Genomic DNA, 12,331 nt, shown 5'->3' on the forward strand with positions numbered 1-12,331 from the left:
CTACAAGTACTACAAACTCAGCTGCCACGCGGTTGCAAATGCTACACATTGTAGGTCTCGTCGTACATTTCCAAAGGTCTTTCTGTGGTCGCCGAAGGGTTTTTTTTGTTGTTGTGGAAAATAAAAATAGAATCTGAAAATAAAGGGGGGTAAAGACAAAAAAAAAATCATTCAAAATGCAAATCCGTGTTAGAAAAGGTTTGTCAAGGTAGTTTGTGGGGGGCTCCCGGATTCGTGGCTGTCCAAACTAGAGGTCACTGATGTTACTACGGTGATTGAGGGATTGGTCAGGTCTGTTAGTGTGGTGGCCGTGCTGGGTGGGGTCAGAGGACCGCTGTCGGACGAGGGCGGCGGAAGTGACGTGCCGTCAGCCTTATCAACACCATTCTCCTGCCGCAAAACGTTCCTTCTGAATTTGGCCCGTGCGTTTTGGAACCAAACCTGCAAACCAATCCCAGTGTCTTTACTCTCTTTGTGCTTTGTCGAATTATTGTCATATTTTTGCCTACTTGTGAGTCATAGCATTTAACATCACAAACTTAATCACTACTAAACAATGCCAAAGTCAATCGAAAGCCTCAACTTTTACTGGGGATTCTACTGGAAAACATGGACCATGTTCCAAATTAACTTTTCAAGCGTCCCCAATGGATTTTTTATTGTATTTATTGTTTTGGTGCACAAGTATTGCCCCTTGAATTACTGCCCCTCTATTTAGTAAAATTTGTGTAACTACATGACAATACCCAACAACACAAAAAAAAGATGGATGGATTGAAACGGAAAGCAAGGCGATGAGAAGGTGTTGGTGTGGATGTGGAATGGAGTCTACTGTGTGGTGACGCTTACCTGAAGAACTCTTTTGGTCAGTCCTGTCTTTTGGGCGAGCTGTTTTAAGTCCTTGGCATCGGGGTTGTGGTTTATGGCGAAGTAGGACTTCATGGTGCGAAGCTGATGGTGTTTGAATGACGTACGCATGCGCTTGGTCTTCTGGGATGGAGCGTAGGGTTGCTGATCCCGATCCAAATGGTCTGCGTCGTTCTCGTTACAACCTGAGTGCCGGAACAGGGCAAAAAATAAAGCAATGGGAATTAGGAGTTTATGAAGTTCAGGGTGATTTTTGACCTGGATCTACATTGGTGATTCAAATACAGTACTGTAATAAGCTATAATAATAACAATAAACTGCAATAAATAAAGGATCACTTGATTTTTGTCATATTTAACTTCATGTTAATGATAGAAAAATGACATGATACCAGACTAAATTAAATGAATATAAATAAATTGGCAAATCACCCGCAAAATACATTTATATATAGTAATTCAATTCAAAACAACTGCTTTAATACATGCTTGACAAGTAATTTTTTGTTGTTTATTTCATATTCATCTGAGATTTGTCTCCTTTTCATCTCGTTTAAATGTATAAACCTTAATATCAGTAAACTACCTGCAAAGAAAAAAGAGAAAAAAAGGAGGGTGAGTAAAGAAAAAAAAAACAGCTAAAATGGTTGTATTCAAATTAAAATTGTGTGTTCTACATTTTAAATCGCTGCTTCATTTGAATAATTTGGTAATAGATGCGATCAATGCTCTTTTCATTTCACCGTTTACTTTAATATTTACAGCAGTGAAAATCAACAAAAAATGCAAAGCAATTATTAATATGAGAGGAGAACAAAATGTTCTCACGCGTTTACCTCTTTTTTATTTTGTACCACCAGAGGTCTCTATCTACAAATATCTATGCAACAAGTCTAATGTCGATTTTATTTTATTTTTTAACGAATATAAAAATATATGGTGCTATGTAAAATTATAGATCATTTTGAAATGCAAAACAAAAAACGGTCTAAAACCTAATAACTTTATATTGGAAGTAGCCTAAATAATTCTGAGCTCACACTGTAAAAAAAGCTGGAAAACTAAAGTGAAGAAAAGAGAAGACAAAAGACAGAAAAAAACCCCGAAATAATAACTTTATACCCCAAAATATGAGTATAAACCAATAAAAATGCTCACATGGGGTACTAAAAATACAGAAAACTACAAAAAGTAAATAATTAAAACTGACAATCTTTTAATTGAGTAAAACAAACTACAGCTTAGGTCTTGATAAAATATTACATCCTTCACGACACGTTAGTTTCAGGATAAAAAATTAAAAAAAATCGAAAGGGTTTAAAGTCGGACTGATGTGCGTAAACGTAACGTGCGCGCGCTCGTGTCCTGAGAACAGCAGTGACCTTGAAGGGACAGGATCGGAGCTGGTCGAGAGCCAGAGATTCCGACTTCACATTCAATTAACGGAGAACAATTAACAGGCAGATTACCCTTATTTCTCTCCATTCATGAAGAACGGCAGAAGCTTGGCACACAAAGCCACATTTTTCCAAGCAGACAGTAATTGTTACAGCCAAAACAAAACAGGCGCAGCGGGAAGGCATTATGACGTACGTATGAATTCAAAAAGTAGAGAAAAGAAAGAAAGAAAAGAGCGAGGAATGTGAAATAATGGCTGGTAATATGAGGACAGATACAGGCCTGTAGACGAGGGATCTACACTGCACGTGGGGCTGGGTCACGGGTTCACTCCTTTGAGAATTTCAAATTAGATGTTTGATGACGCACTAATGAGCGAGGCCTATAATTAATCAGATCCAATCGTCAACAAAACATGCGCGATGTTTCACTGTCGACGAAGTAAAATCCCAACACAAAATGAATAGCCTATCAAACAAACCATGGAAAAAAAAAAAAAAAGATGATCATTTAGCTTAGTTTATAATGTCCTATATCACACGAAAACCATTATTTTAGTAGCCTATAATGCTGTGATATTGGCTATTTTATAATCTACAGTAGCCTACTTACAATATGGAATAAACTAGCAGATTTATGACATTTGTTTGGTAAATTCGCGATAGAGCGCAGATTTTGGTTACTCGCTATTCTTAGCAGTTTCGATGCTATAAGCATCCTAAATGTAGGCTAAATACAATAAAACCACATTTAATATCATTTGTTGTCTGACTATAGGCATCTGAACACACTAAAAACACTGCTTTTCCCAAGTGGGCCGATGAATTTAAATGTAGCCTAGTTATTATAGCCTAGTTAATATATCTATTAGAACATCATAGCTGGTTTGTTACTAGCCCAAGATGATCAACAAGCTTCACTAAGGCTCTAGCACCTGATAATCCATCTGTTTCATTAACTAGACCAGTTTGGACCAACTTAAAACCATGAAACAACCAACAGCTACATCAGAGCAATGCATTCTCATCTACACCATTATAAAGCCTATTACAGTCACAAGCTCTTCTCCTTGTATGACATGGTTTATGCCAATTTAGCCCCTAACAGTATGATGAGGGATGATTATAATCCCGCAGGGCAAGTTTTAAAAGTGTCCCACTTTCCCTGAAACTGTACCACTTTATCTATTAGAAATAACTGTTCTTTATTAGCATTGACGGTTCCATGAAGAACAGTCAAACATCAACGAAACCTTGGGGTTCTTTATAGTGGAGCAAGTTTCTTCAGGTTAGTAAAATATTATTCACACTAATAAAAATGGTTCTTTTAAGAACGGTTTGCTGAGAGGTTCTTTGAGGAACCAAAAATGGTTCTACTGGATCGCTACGAAAACCTCTTTGGTGCTCTTCAAACAGCAATATATAAAATCATTCGAAATGCATTTGAGAAATAAATTGCATTGGTATTATTTAGCCTAGCCTTTAAAGATTCTTGTGATAATTGTTACTGATTTTTGCATTTGGTTGTCGGATGATGATGTATAAACGGCAATTAAATTAAACGCATTTGTCAATTTCCCCCTCGAAAGCCTAATTATAACTATTGCCTAAAACATGAAAACTGGTATCAAAAAGATATCAAGTGTAACCAAAATACATTTTAGGCGTCCATTTGAGCAGCTCTTGATGCACATCTCACCTGAGTTGTAAGAGCCGATATCGATCCCCATCGCCGGACTCTTCCTCTTCCGCGGTCTTCCTTTCTGCACCGTGCCCGTGCCGTTGAAGTAAGGCAGCGCGAGCCCTCCGCCTTTGGCTGCTAATTCAGCGTAGTTTAATTGAGGGTGATACTCTCCCTGAATAAGGGTCTCAAAGTGAACCCGGCAGTAAACCAAGTTGTCTTTCATGCCGAAATGGTCACCCGTGGTCAGTGTTTTGTTGCATGTGGTGCAGGTGAAGCAGCTCAGATGGTACACGGAGTCCCTGGCGCGCATCACCATCTCCGACGCGGAGATGCCGAGGTGGCAGCGGGCACATCTCTGCACGGAGAACCTTCTGGAACAGCACAAGTCATTTATAATCAAACTAATCACTTAGATGGGTGAGCACTTTAATTAGGCCATTTACAAACATCGCTGAACATGACCAGAATGGCGTGCACGAGCATGTGCATATAGAAATAAATATCCAGATCAGTGAAGATAGGCTATTCTTAAAATAGCTAGGCTAATTATTTTCGAAATATCTGTTAAAAATTAAGATAGATAAGTTTTTTTTTTCTTTTTTCTTTTTTTTACTTTATAAACAAAGTTGAACGTGTTTATAGCCTAGTGAAGCCAGAACAGAAACATATTTCGGATTCGACTAAATTAAACAATTGCTAGCTTAACTTAAAGGTGGCAGTAAAAACAAACGGCTAAGATCTCAACTTAGAAACAAAAACGCGTTTTAGACGTGCATTCAGCATGAATTAATTCGATTTATTCGATTAATTTAAGCGTGTCACTTAATCACTAAAGATCACTGCATGGGTCAGTGCCCCTGATGTCGCCAGTTCGTTTTGTGTGTTTAAGAAGTTACAAACCAAACGGAAAATCTAATTTAAATGGTTTTATTCAAATTACAAATATTTTTTAACATCACTGAGCCAACCTACATACACAAATTTATACCAACATGACTAAATTATATGAGTTAAATCAAGTCGAAATTGCCTCACTTTTTTTTTTACAATGCAGGGCCTAGTAAAAAGGCCTAACGCAGATTTAAGTGAAAGCTTACCTGTAGTAATCCTCTTTGCAGTAAATGCTGCCATCCTTCGCGAAACACGTCAGCTCGGATTCAAGGGCCAGTTTACATTCACAACACTTGAGACATCTTAAATGCCACTGTTTATCCACGGCGAGTAAGTAGTATCTGTCGGAGATCTTCCCCCCGCAGCCGGCGCACAGCGCAGGCTTCTCCGGGCTCGTGGAGGGCATCGTCTTCGAACAAAATAACAATAATAAAAAAAATAAAGAAATGGAGTGAGTGAACGTTTATGCGCTCAGCAATTGAGTTGCAATAGATATAATTAAAGCTAAATATAAATACCGCCTAAAAATGAAATGTTGATCTAAAAAAGAAAATAGGCTATTAAATGTAAATCAGAGTGCGAAGTGAATAGCAACTTATTAATCAAGCCAAAATGAGCTATAATGGATGGTTATACAAATTATAAAGCGTTTGTCTTGGTTTTCCTAAGATTTATATAACAGTAGGCTATAGCTTTGTGGTCTATTATAAAAAAAATAAACTTATTAACAAATTACAATTATGCAAATGTTATAACAGTAATAATAAAAACAGCAATATAATAGTGTAGCCTCTACTATTTTAAAATGTACATTTACACATTAAATTTATGCAAATATAATAACAATTCTTACAACTATTACTATTATTATTATTACTTCTTCAGTTTAATAGTAATATGCATAGTAAAATGCATAATTATACGCATGCCTAAAGTATACAGATGCTATTTCCTTTTAGTAGTTTTATATAGCCTAATAATTATCCTGTTGTGTTGTAAAAACGGCTCAAATAAAATAGTAATATCTGCAAAAAAAATAAAAATAGGTCTAAAATATAAAATGGTATGTTGGCATACAAACGTTTTTTTCATGTGTTCCTCCCTCTACATTTTAATTCAATACATATTACTTTATAACTGTAGCCTCACCAGATGATTTAGCCCACTTTTGAAATCTGTCTGAATCTGACAGAGGCCTGCTAATATTTCTACTATTATCTAATGATCCTCGCTGTGTTTTTTAAGTAGGTTACAAACTGTGCGACTAGAGTTTTGTGGTGCTGAGATTTGCTCCAACGGAAAGTACACCTTAAAACAGAAATCTTACCGTTTCTCGTCCGTTCATCTGAACGGTTTTAGCCAGACGAGACTCCGATTTAGATCTCCTCTCCATCTCCTCCATGATCCCTTGAATATGATCCCCAGAGATGCCGTGGAAAAGCATGGCTGCTGGACGCAATGTGCAACTGCTTTCTTTCGCCTTGCACCCCACAATTTCCATATACAGCTTTCCGGATCCTTAAAACATCCGAATGGATCTACACCAACAAATTCATACAAATGCAATCAATATTTTAGAAATAAAGCCTGTGGGATTTGATGGACGGCGCAGGAACAGACAGCAGAACCAGTCCACTTCTCCAACGTCTTGTTGAGCAGGAGAAGAAGAAAAAAAGTATAGTCCGGACGATACAAGGCAAAGCCTTAAGGAAGTCTGGAGGATTTTTTAAATGTAGATTTTCAGATAGTCCCAATCTCCTACTGAGGATCCGAGTGCTCGAAAGTCAGGTTTGGGACTGTGTGTGTTAAAGATCCTGTGTCCTATTTGTGAAGAGAGCAAACGCCTGCCCAGCTTGAGTAATTGGGTAGGAGGAGTCCTCCCTCTCTCCAATGCCACTGATTTCTATTCACCAACAAAGACCTGTCACTCTCTCCTCAAACCGATGGTGATGGGCAACACGAGCTTGGAAAGCACTTGGTATAGACCTTTTACTTCTTTTTAGCTGGTGGTTTGCCAGTTTGACACTTTTTGTGAGGCTCTCTTTTCTTTTCCTTTTTTTTCTTGTAGTTTTAAGCTTATGCCTCTACTAATGCATGTAACTGAACGGTTCAAAAGTGTGTTAATTAAGTGTTGAATCACTGAACTCTATGTAGTTTTGGGTTTTGACTGGAAAATTGTATCGCTGCGTTGGTTTGGTTTGGTTTAGTTTATTATCGCAAATTACAGCCACAATGTGCTCCTCAAAGCCTGTTTGTGACATTTATAATTAAACTCAAAATACAAAATTTTGTGTTGTGTTGTTAATGTTTACGCTTATAGCCTATATTTACTTGCATTTGATATATATATATATATATATATATATATATATATATATATATATATATATATATATTAAATTTGCATTGCACGTTGAATCTTCAATGCATACAGGTAGCTATTTTATCCTTGAATTGTAAAATTATAAAACAACAGTTTGAGTACAATGTATGACACATGTATAATGAAATTGGACTAAATGAAAAGTGGTGGCATAATTTAAAAAGATGTCAGACTGCTTTATCAAGGTGTGTGTGTGTTCTGGTCTCTTTCTCTTCTGTGTTTTTTGGGAGAAAGAGAGAGAGAAAGGAGGGAGCGAGGGAAGGGGGAGCGATGCTGTTGGGGGGAGGAATAAGCAGTTGTTTACATTCTTTGATTTTCAGATGTCAAACGTCAAATGAATCTCATTGCCACAGTTTCTTTTCTGTACCGATACATACGAGGAATGGTCTAGAATTGTATTTGAAAATGACAACAATTACCTCCTTGGTAGCAACCTAAATCCAATTAGTCGTGATAGTAGCTAATGATATCAAAGGCAGCATGGATTATGTAGGCGATATTTATGCATCTCTTTATTTAGGCTACACGAAGCTTTTAAAGCGTAACACTCGTTTCGTTCATTTAGTTTATGAATTAATGCTCAAGAGTCGCCTTTTAAAATTCTCACACAATGCGTTAATCTATACAGGCCTAAATTAGTGTGAGCATTGTATCTTTTTAAACATTTTATCCTGTCATTTACGGGAAAAGTCGTCTTAAGTTGTTCAGACAAACAGCCGCTTCCTCGTGTCATTTTATTTTTATGATCTCTCCAAATAGTTCATTGTTTTAATTAGCTTCGGAATATAGGGTACTCGTCTTTTCAAAGTCTTCCTCTCAAATCATTCTCATAAATGATTTCACCTATTAGACAAAGTTGATAAATTCATCCTAATCTTGAAATATAGCCTCACGATACAGTTCACACAAACCGTGCGGTTCATTTAGTAAAATCGACGGAATATATTTATTTCTTTGTGTCTGTAAGTCACCAGATGAACTTTATGATATATATTATATAACGTCTTCATTTGATTCAAATTTAAATCTTATAAAAATGTGTTGATTACAAAACGCAATATAGCTAGCTGCTACTTTTTTCATAGGCTGTAAAAAATACAGATTACAGTTCGTTTAATGCCCTACGACTGCAAACGATTGATTTGCTTATACAAAACAAATATGATTATATTCAATTTATTTATTTTAATGTAACTTGTTATATTAAGAACCAATAAAGGTAATTATTTTACTTTAGTATTAAGTTCCACAGCTCTACGCGAGCTAATTGTATAATTTTATTACAAGCAAAAACGAATCAGGTTGTCCTGCGTTTTTTATTTTTATTTTAAGGAATTATTTGCTCTCTACTCCAAATATCATCAAATTTGTCTGTACCAAACGAAAACCATTTTAATAAATACCCTACTGTAATAGGCTATTTAGATTCTCACAATTCGAGATGCCAATTTGAAATGAACAGCGACACATCTAAATACTCTTCACACCGGATCAGGCTTCAGAATAGCTGCACATTAACGATTCATTCGATTTTCAATCTACATTGCATTTCTCGCCTGCAATAACTTTTACCTGTCTCACCTGCTCTATATATCCTATGTGCAAACTGATGGTCTCTCCTCGCCAATTATGCATAAATAATCTTTTCGAAACTCCGCAAAGCGACTCAATTTGTTGTTCAGAATAATAAAGCAGTATATTCATGTAGACTACATAAGCAATATTAAAGCGGTATTTTACCGTGAGCCGCGGAGCGCCGTCCTGAAGCCTCAGCAGTGCTGCGGTGAGAGAGAGAGGGGTGATGATGATGAGGGTGAGACACGAGCGATCCTACCAGCAGATGGGGGCTGTTCCTTGTTTCTCGCGTGAGTGTCAATTACGACAAATCCAGCGCGAGCACTGAATATACATCAGTTGTCTAATGCACAAGGCCCATTTCGAGAGTTAAGAAGCGGATATAGATTCAGAATTTATTTAAATGTTAAATCACTAACCTACATTACGCAGTTTTCTTACCTTGAGGCGTCTCGTATGAGGCTATTTCTATAGTTAGATAGATGGATGGATAGATAGAGTTGTAACAGCATGAGTTTAACCAATTAGAAATGAGCCACAGGGGTGAAATCATCATCATACATGATCACCAACCTCTGAAGTGACAGTAGAAGTTGTAAGACGTTTTTTTTTTTTTTTTTTGTCCTGTAATTCTTTTATATTTTTTACACACTTTTGAGGCGAGAAAGTATAATTTCACGTCTGGCTTATAATGAGATTTGTGATCATGCTAATGAATGTGAAATGACAGAACTGATATCATCTGAATCAGCAGGTTCTCCATTAATTCGGATATGCAAGTTCCATGCAAGCTTTTCGTCAAAAAAAAAAAGAAAGAAAAGAAAGAAAGCATGGCTAAATAGACAGAGAGAGCTGTAACACTTCATAATATGTTTGGTGTTTTGCATTGAAATGTTTCCTATACACTTACCAGTTTGAATTACGATGTTTAGCATTCAATTGCGGATCGAATAATGGTTTTGAACAAGCAAATCCCAATAAATTCATGCACAAAATTTGAAAAGTGATGTTCATGTTTTCAATTAGTGTTACAGGCCATCTGGTAGTGAGGTTCTTTCTACTTGACATTCATTTACAAAGTTTAAGACGTAGGATATTTCTAAATAGCTTTAAATTGTATAAGACCAATATGGGAATATTATATCAAATTTTGAGACACACAGCACAAAAAAAAAAAATAAAAAAACCTGTTACAGACTGAAACAATGTGTTACTAGTCTCCACAATACACAGAGCAAACAGGAAACATTTATAAAAGAACTAATTGGAATTAAACTGCCAATGTATTTTAAAATGCACACCGTATAACTGGAAGTGCATAGTTTAACCAAAGATAGACAACATCTCCAATGTAATATAATGCACAGCTTCGTGGCAATAGTTCAGAGTAAGTTAATTTAACAGCTGAAAAGAAGAAGAAAAAAAAAACTAAAAGAATTTACCTAATTGTTGGGTTGCTGGCTCTAGAAAATCTATAATAAAAGGCAAAAGTACCTAAGGTTTACACCTAAACCCTATGTGCTCAAGGCCCTCTGTGCTTGTTCTTTATTTTGTCGAGTTAGTACAAGCTTTTATAGGGAATTGTTTGCTCTGTTTTGGGGAAACATATTTAAACTTTAAAAAGTGTGAATTGTCCAACACAAAAAGATCAAAAATCTGTTCTCCGATACTTTGAAACACACAAAGCCATAGCATACAGTGCAATAACATCCTAAATATTGCAAATCGGAGTCCAAAGATTCAGAAACATAGCTGACTGAAGAATGTTAAGCGTTTTGATATCTTTAAATAAGCTATTGGTGTAAGAAGAAAGCCATCTTCGGTTTGCGAGCAACCTTTCATGCCAGGCAAGTCAAAGGGGAGGAGACTTCAGTACACGAATAGACCTAAAAATGAAAAACTGCTGTAACATTAACAAATTTCCCAGGCTCATTTGCAGCTGACCACTTTCTGCAAATCCGTTAACATCCATGTAAAAAAATACCCCAACCATAATCATCTAGAATATAGCATGTCTCATTCATAATGCCTAAAAAAACTATTGTGGGATACAGACAATTACACAGTAACCATGTCCATTTATGAACCATATGTGACGGCTGAACCATGAAGCAAATATTTACAAACTGGAGATGGACAACGATTTCTCCAGAGCCATCGTGGTGTACTTTTTTTAAGAGGCAACAAAGCCACAGAGCAGATGCTCCTCACCGGTGTTTCGTGCTTTGCTTCGAAGAGGGGACGTTCAGTCTAGCGTGCCTGATGAGAATTTAGCTGCTGTTAAAATCTCCCTCTCTCTCACTTTCCCTCCCTCCTCACCCCTTTTCTCTTGATGCTGAGCCCTGCTCTGCTGATGCAAGAATCACAACTCCCTGTGTTGACAGATGGAGGATGGCTCCATAGCACATAGCCCGTCCCAACAGTCCAACTGCTGCCTAACCAACAGTTTTTTCGCTTCTCGTCCTTTTTTCCTTTTCTTGTTTTTCCCCCTTCCTACACCACTATACTAAATTTACTAAACCCAATAAAGTTATCCACATCTAATATGTTGTTTGCAAGCAGTATTTATATTCCTTGAACAGTCTTTGTCCAAATCCCAGACCCTAAGTTTTAAAGCAACCCCAAACATTGTTTTTCTGCCTTGGAAGCACGTTTCAGGATAGTCTCATTTTTTATTTCAACATCTAAGTTTGCATCTCAATTAGCTACCTAGTTCAGTAATCAATGGACTGGACTCATGTCTGGCATTTCAAGACTGGTCCCATTGTCAATATTTCTACAGTGAACTGAAATGCTAGCTTCCTAGAATTTCCCACAATGCACCGTAAAAACCATGTGAGTGAGTTCTTAATACGTTCACTTACTGGTAATACTGATATGTTTTCTTCAGTCTCTAAAGCAGACAAAAATGAAAGCAGAGCACATTTCATGAGTCACTGTAGATGCACAATAAACAAAAATCAGACAAGCAGGATATCAGATCAGGACGCTGAATATTTTGGATATCTCCCTAATCTAACACACCTGATTCAACCCACAAGCTCATTAGTAAAGGTTCCATGAACTGAAGTGTGTGTGTCAGTTAAGGGAGACATCCAAAAACGTGTACCGTTGGGGGTACTCTAAGAAAAAGTTTGGGAAACAGTGCTCTAAATCATGTATGTACCAGTTTACAAAAATGGTTCTCAATCCTGTTTCTGGAGTCTAATCAACACTGCACATTTTGAATGTCTTCCTTATCAATCACCTGATTCAGGTCAACAGCTTGTTCAAGAATTCAAGACCTTAAATTAGTGACAAAGGAGACGTACAATGTGGGGGAGGAGGTTTCTAGGAAAAGGGTTGATAATCACTGATCTACAACATAGCTAGATATGTTGTATACAACTTATACCAACAAAATACTTATTACTTTATTGTGGAATTATTCCAAATAGGGATGCACCGAAATGAAAATTCTGGGCTGAAACATAAAGTTCTGAATGCACTTGGCCGAAAACCGAAACTGATTTTGAAGGTTTTGTAATGATTATT

General features: G+C 36.8%; 1 protein-coding gene across 4 annotated transcripts in view; it reads right to left on the bottom strand.

Annotated features, from left to right (window-relative positions):
- LOC113039890 (LIM/homeobox protein Lhx9) overlaps positions 1-9,237 on the bottom strand; it is a 10,787-nt gene extending 1,550 nt beyond the window's left edge. The window contains exons 1-6 of one of the 4 annotated variants that reach the window (XM_026198040.1): positions 8,963-9,237; positions 6,167-6,377; positions 5,046-5,248; positions 3,964-4,319; positions 850-1,052; positions 1-441 (exon numbers count right to left, since the gene is read on the bottom strand). The exon at positions 1-441 is cut by the window's left edge and continues 1,047 nt beyond it. In XM_026198040.1, coding sequence (XP_026053825.1) covers positions 190-441; positions 850-1,052; positions 3,964-4,319; positions 5,046-5,248; positions 6,167-6,340 — 1,188 coding nt within the window. In that variant the 5' untranslated portion in view covers positions 6,341-6,377; positions 8,963-9,237 and the 3' untranslated portion in view covers positions 1-189. Of the gene's footprint in view, positions 442-849; positions 1,053-3,963; positions 4,320-5,045; positions 5,249-6,166; positions 6,895-8,962 lie in introns of those variants that run through there. The other 3 variants (XM_026198041.1, XM_026198039.1, XM_026198042.1) reach the window with 3 other exon arrangements.
- Positions 9,238-12,331: the final 3,094 nt, after the last annotated feature.

Source organism: Carassius auratus, chromosome 22, assembly GCF_003368295.1.
Source record: "Carassius auratus strain Wakin chromosome 22, ASM336829v1, whole genome shotgun sequence".
NCBI classification, from domain to species: domain Eukaryota; kingdom Metazoa; phylum Chordata; class Actinopteri; order Cypriniformes; family Cyprinidae; genus Carassius; species Carassius auratus.